General features: G+C 44.0%; 1 protein-coding gene across 1 annotated transcript in view; it reads left to right on the top strand.

Moving 5' to 3' along the window:
• Positions 1-26,688, top strand: part of UBE2F (ubiquitin conjugating enzyme E2 F (putative)) — a 489,993-nt gene that overhangs the window by 275,107 nt on the left and 188,198 nt on the right. Inside the window, exon 7 of the mRNA XM_082261905.1 lies at positions 17,425-17,482. Within this exon, the coding sequence (XP_082118031.1) occupies positions 17,425-17,482 (58 nt within the window). The remainder of the gene's footprint in view (positions 1-17,424; positions 17,483-26,688) is intronic.

Here is a 26,688-nt window from a genome sequence, read left to right as displayed (position 1 = left end):
TTCCTCCCAAATCTGGACTAAGGCATCACTGAGCTCCTGAACAGACTGAGGTGCAACATGGTGCGTCGGATAGACCTAAACATAATGTCTCAGAGGTGTTCTATTGGATTTAGGTCAGGCGAGCATTGGGGCTATTCAGTGGTATCAATTTCTTCATCCTCCAGGAATTGTCTGCCTACTCTCGCCACATGAGGCCGGGCATTGTCGTGCACCAGGAGGAACACAGGACCCACTGCACCAGCGTAGGGTCTGACAATGGGTCCAAGGATTTCATCCCAATACCTAATGGCAGTCAGGGTGCCATTGTCTAGCCTGTAGAGGTCTGTACGTCCCTCCATGGATATGCCTCCCCAGATCATCACTGACCCACCACCAAACCGGTCATGCCGAACGATGTTACAGGCGGCAGCATAACATTCTCTACAGCTTCTCCAAACCCTTTCACGTCTGTCACATGTGCTCAGGGTGAAACTGCTGTCATCTGTGAAAAGTACAGGGCGCCAGTGGCGGACCTGACAATTCTGGTCTTCAGTGCCAAATGGCAATCAAGCTCCACAGTGCCTGGCAGTGAGCACAGGGCCCACTAGAGGACAACGGGCCCTCAGGCCGCCCTCATGAAGTCAGTTTCTGATTGTTTGGTCAGAGACATTTACACCAGTGGCCTGCTGGAGGTCATTTTGTAGGGCTCTGGCAGTGCTCATCCTGTTCCTCCTTGCACAAAAGAGCAGATACCGGTCCTGCTGATGGGTTAAGGACCTTCTAAGACCCTGCCCGTCTGTCCTAGAGTAACTGCCTGTCTCCTGAAATCTCCTCCATGCTCTTGAGACTGTGCTGGGAGAAACAGAAAACCTTCTGGCAATGGCTCGTATTGATGTGCCATCCTGGAAGAGTTGGACTGCCTGTGCTGCCTCAATGGGGTCCAGGTGTCCCTTCATGCTACTAGTAGTGACACAGACCCTAGCCAAATGCAAAACTAGTTAAAAAAAATAGTCAGAAAAGATGAGTAGGGGAAAAATGTCAGTGGCCTCCACCTGTTAAACGATTCCTGTTTTAGAGACTGTCTCATTGTTGCCCATCCAGCGCACCTGTTTCATTAACACCAAAGCAGCTGAAATTCATTGCCAACCCCCTCTGCTACTTAACTGACCAGATTAATGTACCAGGAGATTAATTGACTTGATGCTATACTCTGATTAAAAAGTGATCCTTTAGTTTTTTTGAGCAGTGTATATGATATATGAAAATGCATGACAACGCATAAAATATAAAAAAAGCCTAAAAAAGTGTAGGGTCGATTAAAACTCAACTGTTATCTATAAAGCAGTGGATGTCTATGTCCACATTGGGACCCAGTGCTGCAGCTGATTTTATCTATCGGGTCTCAAGTTTGGACATCTGCCTCAGTTTGTTGGAACCCATCCAATATGGGTCTGTGGTATCTATAGCCCTGTGAATTTTAATTCCATACCCTTGCATTAGAACTATAGATTCTCAGTTTTTTTTGTGGGGCCTTACAATGGGCACCCTGCTTCAAAGTCCACTATAGCACGGTAGATAAGAGATTTGATTACAAGAGCTACTGTTCAAAAAGGAATACCACCTCCCCTGCCCTCTTGACCAGATACTTCTGTTGAAGTATCCCTGGGCCTTTAGCCATTAAATCTCTAATGCCCAATTCTTTAATGTGTTTAGAAAGCGTAAAATGGTTTATACCTTAATGCATTCTTGCATTAAAAACTGTTTAGGTGTCAGCATCCCTCCTCACCTCCCCCCCCTTTAATTACCTGAGCCCCCATTTGATTCAGCGCCATGCACATCTGAAGCTCTTCAGTCCCCTTACTTCCCATTCGAAGTACTGGACATTGGCACTGGACAGAGGGGAGATGCCAAGAGCGCCCGCAGGGGACCCGAGAAGAGGAGGTTCGCGGCCTCTATGTGCAATTCTTTTGCACAGAGCAGGTAGGTATAGACATGTTTGTTATTAAAAAAGAAAAAAGAAAATGTACCTTTACAATCACTTTAAAGGCACCCCTGGGACTTTTTTTTATACTTTTTCAACGTTTACCCAACTGAATGTCCAGTCTTCTGTGGGTAAAGTTTTCGGCTGCAAAATTCTTGCATTGGCACTCTGAGGTTTTACCCCTGTTGTTTCTTGGGCCTGTCAAAACAGTTCCATGTGCCTAATTGTTGCTAACCCTCCTATGCATTGCCTGAGGATGTCCCTGTTGCTTATAACCTGTACTGTACGATTCAGGGCCAGTTAAACATAGAATGTGTCGGCAGATAAGAACCATTTGGCCCATCTAGTCTGCCCAATATATCTGAATCCTATGAATAGTCCCTGGCCCTATCTTATATGAAGGATAGCCTTATGCCTATCCCATGCATGCTTAAACTCCTTCACTGTATTTGCAGCTACCACTTCTGCAGGAAGGTTATTCCATGCATCCACTACTCTCTCAGTAAAGTAATACTTCCTCATATTACTTTTAAACCTTTGCCCCTCTAATTTAAAACTGTGTCCTCTTGTGGTAGTTTTTCTTCTTTTAAATATGCTCTCCTCCTTTACCGAGTTGATACCCTTTATGTATTTAAAAGTTTCTATCATATCCCCTCTGTCTCTTCTTTCTTCCAAGCTATACATGTTAAGGTCCTTTAACCTTTCCTGGTAAGTTTTTTCCTGCAATCCATGTACTAGTTTAGTAGCTCTTCTCTGAACTCTCTCTAGAGTATCTATATCCTTCTGGAGATATGGCCTCCAGTACTGCGCACAATACTCCAAGTGAGGTCTCACCAGTGTTCTGTACAGCGGCATAAGCACTTCTCTCTTTCTACTGCTTATACCTCTCCCTATACATCCAAGCATTCTGCTGGCATTTCGTGCTGCTCTATTACATTGTCTTCCCACCTTTAAGTCTTCTGAAATAATTACTCCTAAATCCCTTTCCTCAGATACTGAGGTCAGGACTGTGTCAAATATTCTATATTCTGCCCTTGGGTTTTTACGCCTCAGGTGCATTATCTTGCACTTATCCACATTCAATTTCAGTTGCCAGAGTTCTGACCATTCTTCTAGTTTTCCTAAATCCTTTTCCATTTGGCGTTTCCCTCCAGGAACATTAACCCTGTTACATATCTTTGTGTCATCAGCAAAAAGACAAACCTTACCATCGAGGCTTTTTGCAATATCACTTATGAAGATATTAAACAAAATTGGTCCCAGTACAGATCCCTGAGGTACCCCACTGGTAACATGACCTTGTTCTGAATGTTCTCCATTGACTACAACCCTCTGTTGTCTGTCACTCAGCCACTGCCTAATCCACTCAACAATATGGGAGTCCATGCTCAATGACTGCAGTTTATTGATAAGTCTTCTATGTGGGACAGTGTCAAAAGCCTTACTAAAATCTAGATATGCAATGTCTACTGCACCTCCACTGTCTATTATTTTAGTCACCCAGTCAAAAAAATCTATAAGATTTGTTTGACATGATCTCCCTGAAGTAAACCCATGTTGTTTTTCATCTTGCAATCCATGGGATTTAAGATGTTCCACAATCCTATCCTTTAATAGGGTTTCCATTAATTTGCCTACTATTGATGTCAGACTCACTGGTTTATAGTTGCTCGATTCCTCCCTACTACCTTTCTTGTGAATGGGCACGACATTTGCCAATTTCCAATCTTCCGGGACGACTCCTGTTACTAATGATTGGTTAAATAGATCTGTTAATGGTTTTGCCAGCTCACCACTAAGCTCTTTTAATAATCTTGGGTGTATCTCATCAGGACCCTGTGACTTATTTGTCTTCACTTTAGACAGCAATCTTAGAACGTCTTCCTCTGTAAAGACACATGCATCAAACGATTCATTAGTCATCCTTTCAAGTGGAGGTCCTTCTCCTTCTTTTTCTTCTGTAAAAACTGAACAGAAGTATTCATTAAGGCAGTCGGCTAGCCCTTTATTCTCTTCTACATACCTTCCGTCCTTTGTTTTTAATTTAGTTATTCCTTGTTTTAATTTCCTTTTTTCATTTATATATCTGAAGAATGTCTTATCCCCCTTTTTCATAGACTGAGCTAGTGTTTCTAGTGTGCCTGCGCTTTAGAAGTTCTTATAACTTGCTTGGCCTCTTTCTGCCTAATCTTGTAGATTTCCTTATCTTCATTGCTCTGGGTTTTTTTATAATTACAAAATGCTAGCTTTTTATTTTTAATGATTTGGGCCACTTCTGCTGAGTACCACAGTGGTCTCTTCCTTTTTTTTGCTTTTACTGACAAGTCTAATGCAATTTTCTGTTGCCTTCAATAATGCACCTTTTAAGTAGTCCCATTTCTCCTGGACTCCATGTAATCCATTCCAGTCTGATAAGGACTCATTTATGACTAATTTCATTTTTGAAAAGTCTGTTTTTCTAAAATCTAAAACTTTTGTTTTTGTGTGGTGTGACTCTTTCACAGTTCTTATATTAAACCACACTGACTGGTGATCACTAGATCCCAAGGTTTCGCCTACAATGACATCATATACCGAATCCCCATTTGTGAATACCAAATCCAAAATGGCCTCCCTCCAGGTTGGCTCCTCAACCACTTTTAGAATTTAGAATATCTGTACTCCTGGTAGAACTTTCTATTTTGGTTTTCCAGTTTATATCTGGAAGATTAAAATCTCCCATAATAACTTCTCCTTTCATTGTCATTTTAGCTATTTCTTCAACTAGTAGATCATCTAGTTCTTTAACTTGACCAGGTGGTCTATATATCACACCTACACGAGTTACTGCATGATTAGCAAACTGCAACGTAACCCAAACTTTCTCTATGTTGGCCTCACCAACTTGTATTAAGTTAGATTTAATGCTATCTTTCACATACAGGGCCACTCCTCCTCCTTTCTTGCCTTCTCTGTCTCTTCTGTATAAAGAGTACCCTGGTATGGTTATGTCCCAGTCATTTCTTTCATTAAACCATGTCTCCGTAACAGCCACTAAATCTACATTCTCAGATGCCATTATTGACCCAAGTTCATTGATTTTTTTACCTAAACTGCGAGCATTTGTAGACAGGACTCTGAGCTTATCATTTCTTAACCTCTGTGCTTCTGACCTGTTCTGGCATTGTTTCGGGGGGCAATTGGGCTCTTGTATTTTCACTCTTTTGCCCCCCCTTCCTAGTTTAAATACTCTTTCGCAAATTCTTGGAGTTGTTCACTAAGTACATTTGTTCCTTTGAGAGAAAGATGCAAACCATCTTTTTTGTACAGTTCCTTTCTATTCCAAGTAGAGCTATCATGAGAAACAAAGCCAAATCCTTGCTCTTGACACCATTTACTAAGCCATATGTTGAACTCCTTTATGCGCCTCTGCCTATCATTCTGAACATTATGCACAGGCAGAACTTCAGAAAATGAAATGGTGGATGCAAAATCCTGTATGTCATTTCCAAGTGTGATAAAAGATTTTTTTCACCTCTGACACTTCATTGCAAGCCAGGTCATTTGTCCCTAGATGGACAAGAACATCCACGTCCCCTTCCTGCTTTGCTTGCTTAACAATATTAATAATACGTCTTCTATCTCGCCTAGCAGTAGCACCAGGGAGACATCTCACAAAACCATTTTCTTTAAGCTCCACACTTCTTATGATTGAATCACCCAGCAACAGCTGCTTCCTTTGAGACTTCACTTTATCTTTTTTTGTCCTTGGCTGCAGTCTTGCATACATTAGACATAGGAGTCGATGGTTTCTCACCCTCTGTGCTTGAGTCCATATCCATGTTGTCCTTACATTCTGAGAGTGCTGCAAATGAATTTTGGAGAACCACAGACTGTGGGACTTGTCTTCTATCCACCACTCTAAGTCTTCCAGAACCTACAGTAACCCATCTGCCATTTCTGGGGGTCCTCTGTGGCAGTGGCATTGCAGCAGTCCCAGCTGGAGTTTAACAGATAATTTAAATATCTCTGATTTCAAAAATGCAATTTCCTGCTGCAGTAAGGAGAATTGCCTACAGATCTGACAGCATCCGAATCTCCAAAGAGTGGAACATGAAATAAATGCACAACAATTCCTGCACTGAACCAAGTCTGCCATTTTAAAGAGGAGAGAAAAAAAAAATTGTAAATTTAAGTCAAACAAATCTTACCTTTTTTTTTCTTTTTCCACCTTCCAGCCTACCTCCTGACTATCTCCTGCAATATCTCTTCACTGTACTTAAATGTTGTACTTGAATGGTGTACTTGCAGCTAATGAATTAGGCCAGCTAATTAGTATTTCTCTATATATACACACCCCTTCACAGCTCCTCCCCCAGCAACAATTGTAACACCTTAATGGGCTAGTCTCATTAGCAAATGCAAATAGCAAACACCTGACACAATTCCTTTCCCCTTCTCAAGCAATAGCCACAGCCAGTTAACACCAGAACGAGGTGCGGGAAACACGCAATCCATCTATGTTTCCCACACTGCATTTAAGACGCACTGCACTTGTGATCTGCAGCAGGTCAGTGTTAATGATACCACAAACGCAGTGCGTTTGCCTGTTGCGCATAATATGGTATAGTGATACCATGCAATCCGGTTGCTGTGCATTTTTTATAGTAGTACATTTACTTCTAGTGCAGGCTGGTGTGATTTTAACTCATTCAAATGAATGGGCTGAAATCGTACTGCATCCGGATTGCATGTGAATCATGCTGTGCGTTTCTGTGTGATTCATGGTGTGCACTAGAGCCCTGCGCGGGACTGTTTTATTAAACGCACCCGCTAAATATATGACCAGGACCGCCCACACCCGCAATGTTTGTGTTTCACTCCCGCCCGCACCCGCAATGTTTGTGTTTCACTCCCGCCCGCACCCGCAATGTTTGTGTTTCACTCCCACCCGCACCCGCAATGTTTGTGTTTCACTCCCGCTCACACCCGCAATGTTTGTGTTTCACTTCTACCCGCACCCACAATGTTTGTGTCCACTCCCGCCCGGACCCGCAATGTTTGTGTCCACTCCCGCTCGCACCCGCAATGTTTGTGTCCACTCCTGCAGTTTTGCCCTATACTCGCCGTATAAGACTACCCCCTCTTCTGAGGCAACACCATTTCATAACATCAGTGGAGCCATCCCGTCCCTATTAAATATTTTAGCCTGCTGGATGTGCCCTAATATGTACTGTAGCTTCTGCTACATACAGAACTTCTCTATCATTAATAGTTTAGCCCGCTGGATGTGTATACAGTAAGCTTTGGCTACTTACAGAACGTCCCTGTGCCGTAATACCACGCTGAGTCAATCACGGCAAGCTATGTATGCTATTATTGCATACAAAGCCTGCTCGGATTGGCAAAGGTTGTATAAGCCCGCCTCTCTGACTCAGCCAATCCGAGCAGACTTTGTATGCATTAATAGAATACACTGCTTGCCGTGATTGGCTCAGCACGGTACATAGAGTATTACAGCACAGGGACGTTCTGTAAGTTGCCAAAGGTACTGTATACACATCCAGTGGGCTAACATTTTTAATAGGGATGTTCTGTAACTAGCTGAAGGTACAGTACCTGGCGTATAAGACGACCCCCGATTTTGGGGTATCTTTTTTATTATAAAAAAGTCGTCTTATACGCCCGAAAATACGTTACACCAAAATGCACCGTTCCCCGCGGGTCTCCCCAAAATTTTTTGACCGCCCACTCCCACCCGCAGCAGAGGTAAAACCGCCAGCTCCCGCAAGATTTGCATTGGGTCCCGCGGGAGCCCAAACCTAATGCAGCCCTCTAGTGTGCATCAACCATCGAATCAAAGGAATTTTGACTTTTCTGTAAGTTTTACGACGCATAGTACAAGGCAAGGTCCACTTTTTTAAACGGTCCTTGTTTCCTCTGCATGGCTTGCTACAACACTGAAGACTCAGAGTGAGGTAGGATTATAGGGAAGACACCGGGGGAAAGGGGGAATGCCCTCAAATGTGTCCAATGGCCTGAACGTAGGACACTATAACCTATGATGTATAAATAAGTTGTCTGTGCCTTTTACTGTGCTCTAAGAAGTAGAATATACAGGCAAGTCAAAATGAAGACCATTTTTCCAACAAAGAATAAAAAATGAAATGTTTATTTCCACTTTTGCAGCCAAATTGGAATAATGCCTACTTTATAAATATGAAATTGCTGCTTAACTTTTTTAGATGTGCTTTTGTGGAATCTCTATTTCACAGCAAAATCCTACTAGTTCTTGTCACTTATTACTGCACTGGGAAGCGATGTTTGCCATAAATAACCCTGTCTGTACTCTGCAAGCAGATTTTAATTATCAGTTGTAAACTAGATTGGAACACTGTCTGCTTGAACAAAGAGTTAAAGGTCTTGTAATTGGTTGTCTTGCATTGTACGTTCATGAGAAGGGACTTCACTTATGACAGACTTAAGCCGGCCATAAAAGTTTAAATCTCAGGCAGGTTACAGGGACCTGCCAAGATTCAAACCATGTATGGGCAGGCTGAATGTACCCAAGTTGGGTGCAACAAGCTTGTCAGATTTTACATGCAATTATTGCTAGCAACTATTCTAGCCGGAGCTGTCCCCACCGGGAGAATACAATGGCTCTGCGGGAAGGATCTCCTCATCAACACGGACTGTGTTGATGGGGAACAAAGCAATCTTCTTTCCTGCAACTTTCCGCTCCATCTATGGCTGGCTTTACTCTGAGATTCTTCAGAATTGTTTGCAGTCAGCCATGAGGCTACTAACTTCTTAGAAACCTCTAAAACAGTAAGAAATAATTTTTTAAAATGTGTTTGCTTTGTGAATGGGAACACACAGCAAACATAGTATGGTTTTCTTAAGTTTGATTGATTTGCCAAAGTGAAAATACTTTAAAGCGATTTGTAAACTCAAAGTTTTTTTTAAAATACCAAATAGGCCTAAACTTACCTGCTCAGTGCAATGAAAATGCAGAGTGGCCCCATGGGGAACCTCCTCTTCTCAGGTCACCCGCCCGGTGCTTGTGGCTCTTCTTGATGTGCCAGCACAGGATGCTTCCTATCATGGCACACCTGTGAGCTTGATCCTGACCCCACAGGCTGTGTCCTTAAACACAGACCCCTCTCCGCCTGGTCACAGGATTTGACTTAGGGCAGCCTCAGCAAAGCCTGTGAGACTGGGAAATGAGGAGAGAGCTGCTACAAACAGGCACGTCGCTGAAATTCCTCCCACATAGCAGAGTCATTTTCTGGCCAGGTCCCTGATACACAGATACTGTTTGACAATATCAAGATAATGATGTGCCTTTACCAACAAGGAGTAAGATGAGAGAGGCCATTTCGGGCTTTGAAGGAAATGTGAGCTCCTGGAGGCCAATCTTTCTCAATTTGTTGTTTTGTCATGGGGGAGCATAATCCACTCATCAAGGTTTGTTCCAGATCCAGTGGGCCAATTCCCTGATGCCGAAATCCTGACAGTAGCAGGGAATGCTTAGATGACTTGTCAATTCTCCCCAGTCTAGTTCTTAACCCCTTTCTCTACCCCTAGACTTACTTTTTAACAATAACCCAGCCTCATTTTCTTTGTCCAATGAGCAAGGAAGTAGTTTAGTAAGCAATAAAACAAAACAAGAAGGTTGTAGATGTTTTTGGCTCTGCGGTGTGGTAGGGTATTTAGACACAGCCAAATTGCACACCCTTTGCAAAACATACCATCTACAGATAGTGCTACCGGCCTTTGATCTCTGCATACATTCTTCCTTTTTCTATTATTTATGAGAAGCAGCCATTCTGTGAGCAATTAATATTTTTAACCTAAATTTCCGCCTACTTCTCTGTAATAATAATTTTTTTCAACTGACATTTTTATGTGTAACATTTTAGTTGTTATCCTGCATAGTTTTATCCTGTGTTTACACACATTACATTTTTAATACAGTTTGTTTCTATAGATTATAGTTTTACCAAAGTACTAAAAGACTTGTAGAAAGACAAAATTGGTGTAATTTATAGCGTATTTTTAACCACTTGGAGCCTAAGCCTTTTTCTGACACTTGCTGCTTACAAGTTAAAATCATTTTTTTTTGGCTATATCATTGCTTAGAACCCCAAACATTATATATATATATATATATATATATATATATATATATATATATATATAGTGTGCATATATATATATATATTTATAGTATGTGTGTGTGTGTGTGTATATGTATGTATGTATGTATGTATGTGTATATATATATATATATATATATAAAACATTTTTTTGCAGAGACCCTAGAGAATAAAATGGTGGTCGTTGCAATATTTTATGTCGCACTGTATTTGCGCAGCAGTCTTTTAAACACTATTTTGTGGAAGAAAAACACTTTAAATTAAAAAAAAAAAACAGTAAAGTTAGCACAGTTTTTGTATAATCTAAAAGATAAGGTTACGCCGAGTACATTTTATTTTTTCTTATTTATTTTATTTTCATTTAAACACTATTTTGTGGAAGAAAAACACTTTAAATTAAAAAAAAAAAAAACAGTAAAGTTAGCACAGTTTTTGTATAATCTAAAAGATAAGGTTACGCGGAGTACATTTTATTTTTTCTTATTTATTTTATTTTCATTTATTTGTTTACACTGTCCCTTTTTAAAAAAAAAAAAATGTAATCACTTTTATTGCTGTCACAATAAATGTAAACATCCCTTGTGAACGTAATAGGGCAGTGACAGGTACTGTTTACGGAGGGATCCCAGATCCCTCCATAATGAGTACCTGTCACTGCCCCATTACTGTCACAAGGGATGTTTACATCGGAGCCGCCGGTGACTCGCGCGGGATGTTAGTGAACGAGCGGGGACGGAAGCGCGCCTCAGGCGGCGCGCGCTCGCCCCCTAGAGGCTCGTGGGCGAGCGACGTAGCCCTACGGCGCTTTGCCCAGTAGGGGCTGACCGCCGCAGTAAATAGTCGTGCGGCGGTCGGCAAGTGGTTAAACAACCTATTCTGTCTGAAATTGAAATGAAAGGCAAAACATTTGTGTATAGATATTAAAAACATTATAAATGCCTTTTCTCTTTCGTTCATTGATGGACACAGCTCCTGATATTCTTAACCATTGTGGTATACTGCCCCCTACAGGAGTAGGACACTAGGCAGAAAAAGTGTCTGGCTACGCTCACATCACCCCAGTCTGGCTAGCGAGCGCCCGCAGACCTCAGCTTCACGCTAGGTCGGCCACGACAGGCCTGCAAGTTGAACGTCTCGCAAGGTGGCGTATGACCGGTCTCGGCCGGAGTCTCAGCGTTCCTCCTGACCGACAGCCCCCCCATTTCTATGGAGAGGGGTTTTGTCTGGAGCAGTACCTGTCTGGTTCCTTGGAATGGTAAGTAGCTGTCCCCCCCCCTCTCCCTATGGAGGGTTTTAGGGTGGACTTGGGCCCCTCCTTGGGAAGGTCAGACCCCCAGGTTCACCTCCTTCCCATCAGGCACCCCCTCTTTCCAGTGTCCCCCCATCCTACCCCCCCTCAACACATATGCTGAGCCAGTTTGGGAGGTCTGGTCCACCTCCCAGGGCAGGGCGCTAGCTGGCGATGGGGGCCGGGGGGATTCGCTGCCAGCGACCGGACGATGGACTGTGCAGCGGGGGGGGGGGTGGGAGGTTGTACCAGGTGGGGGCCCCTGCTAGGGCCCCCTGTCCTGTCTATCTGTCCTTGATGCCTGGGTTCCCTCCTGGGTCCTTATAAGCCTCTTGGGACCACCATTTTGTTGTAACCTGTGTGTTTCTATACACGACGGCAATGTTTTTGTAGTCCGGAGGCCATTTTGCTGTGGTTTGCCATTGAAAGTAGCGGCTGCTATGACAGTGAAGCCCTGTAGGCGCCAAATTTGGTATTGGGAGCCCCTCCTCATCCCCTGGTGCTGACTGCTGGATCCTTTCACTTCTTGGTGGCTACAGGCACTTTGTCTCAGCGGGTGGTGAGTCTGGTGGGGTCCTCTCCCTCTCTGCTGACGGAACGTTTGTCGCTTGTGCCTTGTGACCGGGTGGTGCTGCCAGCGTTGTGGGGGTTGTCCCTTTGCAGTGTTTTTCACTTTTTTTGGGGTCCCCCTGATGACTCCTGGAGTCTTTGGAACACATCTCCCCACCTGATCCCCCCGGAGGCTGTGGAGCCCTCCGGGTCCCGATCATCCATCAATGCACTGACGGCCGTCCTGGAGTCCTTTGTGTCCCAGGTGGAGGTGGCTTTTGGGCGATGAGCTTACAAAAAGCATCCTCCGCCTTCCCTTGCCTTATCTGTCTCATCAGATCCTGAATCTGATGCGGCCGCCGCAGACGAGGATCACCCTGCGGGGTCAGCAACCTCCCGCCCGGAATCCTCTGATAGTGAGGATAATTCCACCACGTCTGCAACTGCACACGAAAAGGCACTGGTGGAGGCCCTGATTGTATCTGTGCGTGAGACCCTGAATATGGAGGACACAGCTGTAATGGAGGCGCAGGTTCCCTTTGACACTCGCAAGCCATCCTGAGCGGCAAAGGTGTTTCCTTTCCCCGTCTATTTTGACTAAAGAGTGGGAATGACCAAAGCGTCCCCATGGGGTCCCTAAGCGCTTTTTTAGGCGTTACCCCTATGAGGTGTTCCTTCTTAAGAAGTGAACTGTGCCACCGGTGGTGGACCCTCCCGTTTCCAGATTGAACAAGACATCCATGATTCTGGTTGAAGAGTCCCCAGGCCTTTAAGGATCCGGCTGACGGGAAGCCGGAGGCTGTGGCCCGCAATATGTACACTCTGGCTGGTTCTGCAATGAGGCCAGTATTCACCATTGCCCTGTTGTCGCAAATTCTGACTGAGTGGGCTAAGCTCTTATGCTGTGACCTAGAGGGAGAACAGCTCCTCCTGTCTTTACCGAGCTGGCTAGCCAGCTGGTGCAGGTGCTGCGGTTTATCTGTGATGCCTCTTTGGATGTGACTCCCCTAATGGCTCAGCTCTCTGTTTTGGCAGTGATCCTTCAGTGTGTCTTTTGGCTCAAGTGCTAGCCTGCAGACCAGACTTCTAAAAAGTATTTGACTGATCTTCCCTTTGAAGGAGATCACCTGTTTTGAGCTACCCTGGATGACATTTAAAGGTCTCACAGGTGGGGAGAGTACTTTTCTTCCGCAGGCTACTAAGGGCAAGATACCTCGTCGTAGACTTGGTCCTTCTTTCTCAGCTCATAAGAAGTTTTTTCATTCCTTAGGGTCGACTGACAAGGGCTCGAAGCCTTTCAGGGCCTCTTCTGGAAGATCCAAACGAACTTGGTCTGGCAAGCCGAGACTCCTGGTGCAAGACAAGTGGGTCCACAAAGTCATTCGGTCCGGCTACAAGATCGAGTTTCGCTCTTGTCCTCGGCAAGGTTCTTTTCTTCCCAACTGCGCCTGGTTCTGACTCTGTAATGTTTTCAGAGGTTTTAATAGGAAGGCAAAGTGCATCCGATCCTGGACCTGTCCATTTGAACAGTGGTGGCATCCCTGCGTCAGAGGAATTTCATTGGGCACAAGAAGTATCTGGGCGGTTCTGGAGGTAGCCGGCATTCTAAGGTGAGCAGAACAGTTCGTTCCAGTCCTCTCCACCGTACACTTTCCCGGGGTGAAAAATTGTCAGGCAGATTACCTCAGTTGGCAGTCCTTGGACCAAGGAGAGTGGTCCATTCATCCAGAGGTGTTTCATCAACTGTCTTTCCGGTGAGCCACCCTCAAGGTGGATCTGTTGGCTTTTCGGCTCAACAGAAAGATGCAGCGGTTTGTGGCTCGGTCAAGGGATCCTCTGGCAGGCACCACAGACACGCTGGTGGCCCCATGGGGTCAGTATCATCTGATATACGCCTTCCCTCCTTTCAAGCATCTGCCAAGACTTCTCCACAGGATAGAGGCAGAAGGGATTCCGTTTTTCTTAGTGGCTCCAGACTGGCCTCGCCGGGCCTGGTACGCCGATCTGGGACGGCTGGTTGCTGAGGTTCCTTGGAAGCTTCCTCTCAGGGAGGATCTGCTGTCCCAAGGACCGATCTTCCATCCTGCTTTACAGTCGCTGGCTTTGACGGCTTGCCTGTTGAATGCCAGGTGCTGATAGGGGTTTATCCAAGTCAGTAATACCTACCCTGTTGAAAGCTAGGAAATCTACTTCTGGGAAGATCTACCATCTTACGTGGAAGACTTACATTGCGTGTTGTGAGTCTCCTGTGGTTCATCCTTGGATCTTGATCTTCCTTCAACGGGGGGGGGGTTGAATATAAATTGGCCTCAAGTACCATCAAGGGCCAGATGTTATCATTGGCAGTCTTCTTCGTACGACCTTTGGCCACACACTCCCTGGTGCATGCCTTGTTGTGTCCGACATTGGTTCCTCCAGGCAGGCTCCATTGCCGCCTTGTCAGGACCACAGTTTTGTTCTCCTGCAAAGTGTGGTCAGTTTTATAGGGAAACTAAAACCACAGATTTCACACAAAGGAAGCAATACAAGAACAGGAGACTTTTTCATACATGGTACGGCAGGCACATATTAGAAATAGGAAATGTTGGGTTTACATATTCTTTAAACCCTGGGGAAGTCTGGTATTTAATTCAAATTGCAGGTTTTTCCTCCAAGCCAAGTTTTTCCATTTTGGTGTTCAGTGATGATTTAGATCACTGTTAAATTACTGTTTTTGTTTTCTGTTTTAATAAGAATTATTTGGAGACCATGGGGAACATAGTTTAGCTTTAGGGAAATTTTTTTTTTCCATTTTTGGATAGAGTAAGAGTGGGTTATAACAACTGTCCATTTTTTTTACCATCTGTGTCCCATTGGGGAGGTTTACCTTCACTCCCTGTCCCATAGCCAAAACTGAAAGTGAGCGGAAATCCTTGCAGATAAGGAGAATCCCTTGGTGACCCCCAGATTTCCCCTCTATTACTTTTCTTTGGATAACTTAGACTGCAATAAAACCTGACAGGTGATTTAATCCCTCTCCACTCTGCCCAAAAACTAAAAAAAAAGTTTTCCTTTTAGTTATAGTTTAATTACCTACTGTTACATGTTCAGCTGTGTGTTCATAGAGGCACAATACTTATTGCAATTCCAATTTGCCCTCTTATGTATTAGAGTAGACTTTTTAATTTAAAATATGCATTACACATTAAAGTATAACTAAAGGCCAAACTTTTTTTTTAGTTTTGGGTGGAGTGGGATAGGACTACCTGGCAGTTTTTTTTATTGCGGCCTGTGCCCCGCGTTCAGGAGATCCACACTCTCTATTTGTCCTATTTACCATTATCATTGAAAGTGAAAGTAAAAGAAACCACAGATGTTGGGTTGTCCCCAAAAAAGTAATAGAGGGGAAATATGCCAATGGGGACACTAGTTCTGGTAACCTGGGGGTCCCCGAGCAATTCCTTAATTTGCAGTGATTTCCTCTCACTTCCTGTTTGGCTGTGGAACAGAAAGTGAAGGAAGATCTCCACAATGGGACATAGATGATGAAAAAAAATGTGACCAGTTAAAACCCTCCCTTACTCTATCCAAAATGAATAAGAATAAAAGTTCTACTTTAATCATGTTCTTTGAATTTGTAGATTAGCTCACTTGTAACAGTTACACCACCACTTGTCATGAAGAGTCTTGAGGGAACAGAAGCATGGAATTGTCACCATCACCACTTATATAGTTACATAGTTAGTGAGGTTGAAAAAAGACCTCAGACTTCCATCATGCAAAATCTTCCTCATGTACAATTTGTATTTTCCAGAGTTATTCTGTTTTGTTTTTTAATTGTGTGTATGAGAAACACACATACAGTTCAAAGTTTGAATGAAAGCCAAGTTAAAGCTTGCTATATACATGGGTAGAAATTCCAATGGAAATTCCTGGGAAAAGAAGGTTATAAGAAAGTTGGTTCATTTTTTCAATCATTAGTGGGTCAAATGAATGTTCGTTTTTGTGCGCAGACACGTGAAAATTCAAAGGAACAGGTTGGAAAATGTGAACGATCCAATAAAGTCTATTTGTTCCAAAATCAATCATGTTAAAAGCAAATTAAATCTTCCAAACAAGGAATGTTTTCGTAGAGTTTTCGTACAAATTTTCCTAAGACCTTTCCTAAGATTTTTCGTTTGAAATTCTATCCATCTATGGCCAGCTTTAGTGTGTGACAGGGTCCCAATGCAGGAACACAGCTGCGTTTTTGCCATATAACAGGAAGCGCCTGGACAAGAATGTTCATGGCAGGATCACCAGGTATTTTTTAAATAAAACGTCATATCTAAAGTCTTAAAAATAACTTTTTTATCTCTATTAACTTGTTAAAGCTTATTAGGGATTATGTTTACATTACCCGAGATGCTTATAGGTCTCATCTACAGTTCTTTGGTAAATACTCTAAGTAAATGTAATAAATGATAAAACGATAATAAACCCAAAACCAAAAGTGTAATATATTGCAGCTTACCAGTCATTAGATATGGTGTCTGCACTAGTTTTCTTTTTTAAGCGTTTTTCTTCTCTGCCTCCACTCCAGATAACAGAGCACGGAGCACAGCAGCATTTTCAGTCTGGGAGGAGGGAAGTGTTAGATGTACTAGCAGGTTTAGATACACTAACAAATTGAGGACAAATTCCAGCCCACACTGCAGTTACGCAGGCAGTTACAGCAACCATTTTTTTTTCTTCTGGGGTAAAGGTTTTATATGAATAATTAAAAACTCGCTATTTTAAAGAGGTTGTACACCGAGAAAAAATTTTTTTCTCTTCTTTACATCCTGAAAGAGAAACCCATAATGAGCTAGTATGCATCGCATACTAGCTCATTATGAAATACTTACCTTAGAACGAGCCCCCGCCGTGCCGTCCGCTTACCTGTATGACGGGCGACATGTATAGTCGCCCGTCTTCCGGGATCGCGGCATCCGGCCATCTGATTGGCTGGAGCCGCGGTGACGTCACTCCCGCGCGCGGGAGCCGACGGTCACGGCACGGGGCTCTGAAGGAACGGCACGATCTGCCGTTCCTTCAGAGCGCATGCGCCAGTGACGTCACTGGCTGCATTAAAGGTAAATATCTCCTAAACGGTGCATGTTTAGGAGATATTTACAGTACCTATAGGTAAGCCTTAATATATGCTTACCTATAGGTACAACTTCCTGAGGAGGGTTTACTTCCTCTTTAAACACCCCTAGCAGTGGTAAATGGTTTGTCTGAATACATTTAACAGTTGTATATAACATGTATAAAATGGATACATTTATAGGAGAGCTTGTTCTGTTGGAAAACAACAGACTTACTGGCCAAATAAAAGAAAGAAATAATAAAAAAGAAAACTAATGCAGCATTACATCAAAGAATTGGTAATTGGCAATATAATGTTTGCTTTTGGGTTTAATACCACTTTAAGAGTAAGGAACTGAGTACTAAAATACAAATATCATCTTGTTTTATCTTAAATGCAGTCTGTTGAGAGAGCACTCCATAGATGGAACGGGCTGGGCCCCAACTAGAACTTTAAAGGTAGGCAAAATGTTTTTGATTTATCTATAGTCATGTGTATACTTGCGTAAAACAATATATGTAACCATGAAACTCCAGGTTTGTTTAAAGAGAAACTTTACCCATTAACAATTAATGTTCTTTAAATTTCCAGCTGCGGTTTTTTTTTTTTTTTTTTTTTTTTTACACCCAGTGCTTTTTGCACCTAATGCTATAACAAACGAAACAGCATTAGTAGTTATTGTAGGTTTTTTTTAAATGTTTTTATTTTTTCCCTTACTTTGCTGTCCCCTCCAGGCGCTTCCATCTTCATTGTGAGTATCTGAAGCCCACTGGTATCTCCTTTCAAGATACGGCGCTGCTGGCTATCCAGCATGCACCTCGCAGGGGGGCAGTTGATAAAATGCCCAAAACTCTGCTTCAACAAATGAACATGTTGCGCTTTTCCACTGCATGGAACCGAACGGTTTGGCTCGCTTTTGCGCTTTTCCACTGCATGGTACCGCATGCTACGGTGTTGGAACGGTTTGGTACGGTATGGTGGCGCTTTTCCACTACATGGAACCGAACGGTACGGCTCACTTAAACAGTACCACCTCAGTTGTGGTTCCAAGAGGGCCGTACTGGTACCATATCCCACAATCCTTTGCATGCAGCCTTGACTGTTTGTCACTACTAGCCACTGATGGGTCAGAGAATCGTCCCACCCACTTACTATTAGTGGAAAAGCAAACCGTACCCAACCGTTCCAACACCGTACCATGCAGTGGAAAATCAAACCGAGCCAAGCAGGGTCGAGTGGAGCCGAGCCGGTACTTGCAGTGGAAAAGTGCCAATGGATTCCACAATAATAATTCTGCTACCAAAATTTGTGTATGCTGTAAATTTCCTCCAGCATTGCTCTTGTTTCTTTTTTGCTGGTGGCCGCCATCCTGTTGAATTCCAGAGCAGCAGAGCAGTCACTTCCTTATTGGAAACTCTTCCCCTCTCCTTGGTTTCAAAAAATGTCATTTTCTTTAATTAAAATATGTACTTTTCCAGCCTTAATTGTATGTCATTGGCTCAGCTAGAAGGCAAACCTGACAGAAGCTTTACAATGCTGAAGTACACATGCTGCCAATGAGGGATAAGGGAGAGAATATCAGACACTATCCTTGTAAGTTTAACTCTTTTGTGTCTCCCTAGCAGCAGAGTTTGTCCTGGGACCTCTCCTGCTTATCTTTTCTCTTTCGCTATTATGTGTTCCCTCAGCACAGTCTGTCATTCCTGTTGCTTTCTTCTCCCTTCAGCAATCGTAAATCTTAAAGCAATCAGCTGATTGACCTCTAGTGGCTTTGATTTTAGCTACAGTGCTGAGAATAGAAGGCAACTGATGTACAGAGCAGGGTGAGACAGTGTTTTACTGGATTTTAAACAGTATTGGCACTTCTTTTTAATGTTTTGCATAGCTATTAATGCAAAAGTGGCCAGCCTAAAGTGGTCTAGTGGGACATAATTTTCTGACTAAAGTTCCACTTTAACCACCTCAATACTGGGCACATTTACCCCCTTCCTTCACAGGCCAATGTTCAGCTTTCAGCATTCTCACACTTTGAATTAGAATTACTCATGCAACACTGTACCCAAATGAAATTTGTATCATTTTTTTCACACAATTTATAGCTTTCTTTTGGTGGTATTTTATCACCACTAGCATTTTTATTTTTTGTGCTACAAAGAAAAAAGACCGAAAATTTTGAAAAAAGTTTTTCTTAGTTTCTGTTCTAAAATTTTGCAAATAAGTAATTTTTCTACTTAAATTTTGACCAAAATTTATACTGCTACATTTCTTTGGCGAAAATAACCCAAATCGTATATTAGTTTGTGTGAAAGTCTTTAAGCTATGGTACCAATCATTGAAAATTGATCACACCTTATATACGAACTGCCTATCTCATTTTTTGAGGCCCTAACATACCAGGACAGTACAAATATTCCCCAAATTACCCCTTTTTGGAAAGTAATCAGTCCAAGGCATTTAATTAAAAAGCATGAAAAGTTTTTTAAAGTTATTTTTTCCCCACAACTCTTTGGAAAATTTAGAAATTATTTATTTTCACAAAAATGTCATATTGAGTTTTCTCACACACGGCATAGGCATACTTGCAACTACACCCCAAAACACATTCTGCTACTCCTGTTGAGTATGGCGATACCACGTGTGAGACTTTTTCACAGCCTGGCCACATAGAGAAGCACAACATCCAAGTAGCACCTTCAGCCTTTATCCACTTTAACACCAGGCCTTTGTTTGACACTTTTTGTTTACAAGTAAAAATCTATTTTTTTTGCTAGAAAATGACTTAAAACCCCCAAACGTGATATATTTTTGTAGCAGAGGCCCTAGAGAATAAAATGGTGGGCTTTGCTGATTTTTATTTCACAGTATTTGCGCAGAAGTTTTTAGAACGCAATTTTACACACCAACACATAAAAACATTCTAATGAATTTCAGTGCACACAGGAACAATATATAATACCCAAATTTTTGGTAAAATATAAAGTATGGTGTTGCGCTTGGTAAATAGATACCAAACATGTCTCGCTTTAAAATTGTGCATGCTTGTGAAATGGCACCAAACTTTGGTGTTTGAAAATCTTTATTGGTTACCTGAACGGGTAACAGGAGGTCATGTGCTATAATTATTTCTCTCGCTGTGACATTTGTGGCGATACTTCACATGTGGCACTATTGCAGTTTAGGTATGCGTACAGGACCAACATTTGCTTTTGCACGGGGGCGCTTTAAATGTTTGATTTATTTATTGGGGGGGACACTTGTACGGTATGGCAGATGTTGATTGGCCACCGGCAGACACTGACAGATGTTGATGTCACAATGGTAAACTATTGCAGATGTTTTTTTGCACTAGTACAGATGTAATGAGACTGACAGGCGTTTTGTGCAGACGTGATGGGGGACTGACAGATGTTTTTTTGCACTGATACAGATGCTTTATGGGGACAGGGGTGACAGTAGTGTTTGGTGTACTGTTTGTGGGGGGATTTGTGACAGTTCTGTGTGCAAAATCATCCTTACACACAGAGCTGTCACAGAGCTTGCAGATTCCCCCACTCCCCCCACTGAGATCTTTCCTGAGCTCAGCAGGGAGAACTGTCACAGAGACACGCATCTCTGTTTACACTATGAAGGTTTTGATTGGACCCAGCTGTCACATGATCAGGAGTCCAATCAACAGCACCCATATCCCGATCCAGTCTTGGCTGTGTCCTTTGATCAGTACGTCCACTCAGAACGAGGAAAGGCCTACCCGACTGTTTGTGTACAGTGGCCAAGTGGGAGGAGGTTAGGGAGCAATTCTAGCCAACACTTTAATACAAGTCAGTGAGCCACTAATGCTGTTCAAAAATACAGCTGTGCTGAATAGGGTGATTCAGTTTACACAAACCTCCTCTGTAACCCCCTGCAGCCAGAAGCCCCTCAGATGGTAAATTAGAATGTATTTGATGAAGTGATTATAAAGTTAATTAGGAAATCTGCTGACTGCTGTTGCTGTCCCTTTCTCTTTTCCCCTTTCTTCATTAGTGTAAAAACTGGGCCTATGTTTGAAATGTATGAAGTTTGCAGTGTAAACATGCAAAATTTGTAATAAAACTTAACCATTTCGAGTTTAGTTGATGACTAGGTATTACATCGCACCAATGGTCACACACTTTACCACCACTTGCGAGCGCAGCCAGGTGCTTCCTTCCGCCCTTTCCCCATGAGGGTTGCTTACAGGACAGTCTACACTAGGGATCCTCAAACTACGGCCCTCCACTTGTTGAAGAACTACACATCCCATGAGGCATTGTAAAACTCTGACATGCACAGACATAACTAGGCATGATGGGAATTGTAGTTCCTGAACAACTGGAGGGCCATAGTTTGAGGACCTCTGATCTATTCCTTGGTTGCTACATACTGCTTCTGGACAGGCTTACCCTATAGTCCACCTCCTACTCAGTGAGAACCCACAAGCAAATACCCTCACTCATAACTATGTCGTAAACCAGGTGAAATGGAGCCACACCTAAACCTCGCTCTCCTGAAGGCCTACATACCATTCTGTTGATGCTTCTTTTGCACCAGAGAATGAACCGATTTTAGCACCAATCTCTGCATCCGTTTGTAGCTCTATCTTGGGTACAAAACAAGAGACCTACAGTATCTCACAAAAGTGAGTACACCCCTCACATTTTTGTAAATATTTTATTATATCTTTACGTGACAACACTGAAGAAATTACACTTGCTACAATGTAAAGTAGTGAGTGTACAGCTTGTATAACAGTGTAAATTTGCTGTCCCCTTAAAATAACTCAACACACAGCCATTCATGTCTAAACCGCTGGCAACAAAAGTGAGTACATCCATAAGTGAAAATGTCCAAATTGGGCCCAATTACCCATTTTCCCTCCCCAGTGTCATTTGATTTGTTAGTGTTACAAGGTCTCAGGTGTGAATGGGGAGCAGGTGTGTTAAATTTATCACTCTCTCATACTGGTCACTGGAAGTTCAACATGGCACCTCATGGCAAAGAACTCTCTGAGGATCTGAAAAAAAGAATTGTTGCTCTACATAAAGTTGACCTAGGCTATAAGAAGATTGCCAAGGCCCTGAAACTGAGCTGCAGCACGGTGGCCAAGACCATTCAGCGATTTAACAGGACAGGTTCCACTCAAAACAGGCCTCACCATGGTCGACCAAAGTTCAGTGCACATGCTAAATGTCACATCCAGAGGTAGTCTTTGGGAAATAGACGTATGAGTGCTGCCAACATTGCTGCAGAGGTTTAAGGGGTGGTGGGTCAGCCTGTCAGTGCTCAGACTATACGCCGCACACACTGCATCAAATTGGTCTTCGTCGCTGTCATCCCAGAAGGAAGCCTCTTCTAAAAATGATGCACAAGAAAGCCTACAAACAGTTTGCTGAAGACAAGCAGACTAAGGATGGACGTGGATTACCGGAACCATGTCATGTTGTCTGATGAGACCAAGATAAACATATTTGGTTCAGATGGCATCAAGCGTGTGTTGCGGCAACCAGGTGAGGAGTACAAAGACAAGTGTGTCTTGCTTACAGTCAAGCATAGTGGTGGGAGTGTCATGGCCTGGGGCTGCCGTCACTGGGGGGCTACAGTTTGAGGGTACCATGAATTCCAACATGTACTGTGACATACTGAAGCAGAGCATGATGCCCTCCCTTCAGAGACTGGGCTGCAGGGCAGTATTCCAACAGAACGACCCCAAACACGCCTCCAAGATTGCTAAAGAAGCTGAGGGTAAAGGTGATGGACTGGCCAATCATGTCTCCAGACCTAAACCATATTGAGCAACTGTGGGGCATCCTCAAACGGAAGGTGCAGGAGCGCAAGGTCTCTAACATCCACCAGCTCTGTGATGTCATCATGGAGGAGTGGAAGGGGACTCCAGTGGCAACCTGTGATGCTCTGGTGAACTCCATGCCCAAGAGGGTTAAGGCAGTGCTGGAAAATAATGGTGGCCACACAAAATGACACTTTGGGCCCAATTTGGACATTTTCACTTAGGGGTGTACTCATTTTTGTTGCCAGCGGTTTAGACATTAATGCCTGTGTGTTGAGTTATTTTGAGGGGACAGCAAATTTACACTGTTATACAAGCTGTACACTCAATACTTTACATTGTAGCAAAGTGTCATTTCTTCAGTGTTGCCACATGAAAAGATATAATAAAATATTTACAAAAATGTGAGGGGTCCACTCAGTTTGTAAGATACTATACATGGCTGAAGCATAATATTCTGCATCTCACAATTCCTCGCACAACGAATAGCCCAAATACAGCCATCTTTGTCCTGAACTACAAAACACCATGCCCCTTCTTTGTCTATATCTGATGTGGATTAGAATATGCCTGCCCTGGACGAGGCAGGCACAGAAAGGAATAAAGGGGGTAGAGAAGCAATGTTAAAGGAGGCTGTGGAAGATGTTTCTCTCCTGAACTGGGAGTTTCATGCATCATGCTTGCTAATATGGATTGCTGCCATGTGCAAATTCCTTTGGATACAAAGAGACCTGCAAAACCTATTTAGACATTACCTGTTCATGAACAAATAGAATATAACGATTGGTTCACTTTAGAAAATATTTTCACTTCTCCAAAAATCTTTACAAAACTCTATCCAGTCGGAAAATAATTCACAAAAAGTGCTCTGTTCCTGTGGTTGATCTTGCAGTCTCAGTCTTCAACATCTTTCTCACTGTACCATTTGAAGATTGCAGATAGTAAGTCTGAGAAATTTCTGAAGGCTCTGTTTATTCTGGGTGGAGTAAACTCTGTTTAAGCCACCTCAGAGGACACAGTCCTACTATTCTTATGCCCTGCTCTAAGCTTTTAAAATAAATTGCTCTTCATTGCCTGGACAGAGAGCAATTAGAGTAAATTTCCCATTTGTCCTGTCCTCAGGACATTACAAGGGGCACCCTGCTAACACATTTACCATCGCTCAATGGGTAAGAAATTTGATCCCTAGAGCTTGCAATCTTAACCACTTCCCATCCAGAGACGTACCTGTACATCTCTGGACTTTTGATGGTTGTACCGGGATTATGCCTGCAGCTGCAGGCATCACCACGGTATTGTTTTTCTCTTACTTTCTCCGACAATCGCAGCCCGTTCAGTAAGCCTTCACGAGTGGGTAATGGCCCCCTCTGCAGAAGTAAGCTAGGCAGTAAAAGGATTAGCAAAAACTTTTACACTGAGACACACCTCTAGGGGGCCGTCCCTCAGACATTACCCAGTCACACTTGGTACTGATCTCCAGTTTCTTGCTGCCTAGCGTCAGGAGTAGGTCTCGGTCTTACACGCTGGGACCTATGTCTCAGTTTTTTTGTCTTTTCCTTTGTAAAAAGTTTTTTTCTTATTTCTTTCATCACTCACTATCGCTAGTTAGGAGGAGGAATACAAGCGACAGCAGAGCTGGGCCTCGCACTGGATAATATAGATCCTTACGGTGTCCCAGCCTGCCAGCGAGCGTCGCAGGACATGGGCACGCCCAGGCCTCACCACGACAGTGCCCCTAAGGATGGGGAAGAGCCTGCGGAGAACCACATCTTCGCCAGGATGTCTCAACTTCGGAACGCCTGTGTGTTGCTAGCATCCCTTCCTGGCTGCGGGCACCCCCGCTCAGGGTGGGAGGTGTTCCACATCGGAGAGGAGCCTGCAGTCCTTGGTATGGTGAGTTACACAATCCCCCTGTCCCTGGGACTGTTGTCTGTGTGGGTGTTATGTTGGCCCACTCCTAGAGGAAGGCAGAAAATACGCGGTCTCTGTGTCGGTCTCTGTTGGGTGAGGGCAGGCTTTCTGGCCTCATGTGGGCAGCAGCCATTTTAAAACACTGCTCTTGGCGCCGGTTCGGGTGCCATCTTTGTTTTGGGCGGCCGCCTAGTAAGGCAGCAGCCATTTTGTGAGTGCTTTCTCCCATTCACTTTCAATAGGCATTCATTACACTCTGGCTCAGGGCATGGATCGGCCTCTAGGGGTCTTCACTGGCGGTACAGTTTTGCAGTGTGGACCGAGTGAACCGCCATTTTAAAGGGCCAGTGTCCCAAAAAATTTTTTTATTCTAAATGGAGTCCCAGGATAACAAGTTCCCGCAGACTTGATTGGTGCTTCAGGAACTCCTGAATCCTCTTCCATGGCCTCTTTATCCGCTGCACTTGCGACCTTGGCGTCCAAAGGTTGATCTGCATATGTCTGAACTCACTGCTCAAAAACGGCCGATGCCCTGCCAGTCTTCTGACTCAGAGCCTGAAATGGTTGCCACGGACAACGTCCCCCCTGAGGGGTCCCAGTCCTCTCATTCGAATGGGAAGCAGTGATGTCCTCCACTGTGGCACAGGATGCACTTTTTAGTTCTGTCAAGGAGACTTTAAATCTTGATGATGATCCCACCCAGTCAGCTAAGCGGGTGTCCTTCGGGTCCTGAAAAGCCCAAAAGTCGGGTCAGGTTTTTCCCTGCCCTGAGGAGTTTCACGGTGTGAAAGTTTAACCGTGAACAACCAATGGCATTGCATCAAGCATATGCTGACGGTGTCCAAGCGGTTTCAATACCGTTATCCTTTTGTGGATCCAGTCGACAATCGCTGGACGGTGCCGCCAAAGGTGGACCACACTGTTTCTCGGTTGAATAAATCCACGTTGACTCCCCGGTGTTTAGGGATCTGGCAGGTAGGTGCATGGAGACGCTTTCCCGCCACATTTATTTGGTGGCGGGCTCCCTGCTCAAATCTGTGTTCGCTTTGGTGATGGTTTCTCAAGCGGTCGCGGAATCATCCACGGTGCTTAGGCGCACCTTAGTGGCGGAAGTCGGCCTCTCCGACTGCCCTTGACCTGGTTGATCAGATGGCCCAGGCCGTGATGTACCTATGTGACGAGGCCTTGGACGAAGCTCCCTTGGTCGCAAGGGTATCTTCATTTGGGGTAGCAATCCGCCATATTATTTTGCTAAAAAGCTGGTCAGCCGACCACGCTTCCAAGAAGACTGTCTGATGTCCCTTATGTGGGTAATTGACTTTTTGGGGATACCTTAGATGAGTTGATCAAAGGTCTTACGGGGGATAAGAGTACCCTTTTTCCCCAAGCCTTTAAAGGAAAATCCCCCCGAACTAGGCGGGGTCCTTCTTTCAAAGCTCACCATCGGTCCTCTCTGTGCTTAGGGGCACAGGAAAAAGGAAAATCCTTCTAGGCCACAGGCGGTTACAAGAAGCCATGGTCCGGGAAGCCCAAGGCCGGTCAGTCCAGTGCAGCGGCCCAGTCTTCCTCCGCCTGAAGGGACGCCCTTTACCCGTTTCAGGGGTGGGGGGACGTCTGTGTTACTTTTAGGAACCCTGTTGTCCCGAATTCGGGACAGGTGGGTTCACAAACTGATTCGTTCAGGGTACAAGATCGAGTTTCGATCTCGCCCCGCAGACAGGTTCTTTCCATCAAATCTTTGTCTGACTCCTGATCATTTAGGCGATCTCAAAGGGGCGGTGCAAGATCTTCTCGCCCACGGAGTCATTGTGCCAGTCCCTCAGCGGGACAGGTTTCACGGGTTCTATTCCAACCTGTTCACGGTGCCCAGAAAAGAGGGCAAAGTGCGCCCAATTCTGGACCTAAAGTCGCTGAACCGCTTTGTGCAGGTGCAGAAGTTTCGGATGGAAT

The sequence above is a fragment of the Pelophylax lessonae genome (assembly GCF_965119305.1).
Source record: "Pelophylax lessonae genome assembly, chromosome: 6".
In the NCBI taxonomy this organism is placed as follows: Eukaryota; Metazoa; Chordata; class Amphibia; order Anura; family Ranidae; genus Pelophylax; species Pelophylax lessonae.
This window is presented reverse-complemented; position numbering and strand designations above follow the sequence as displayed.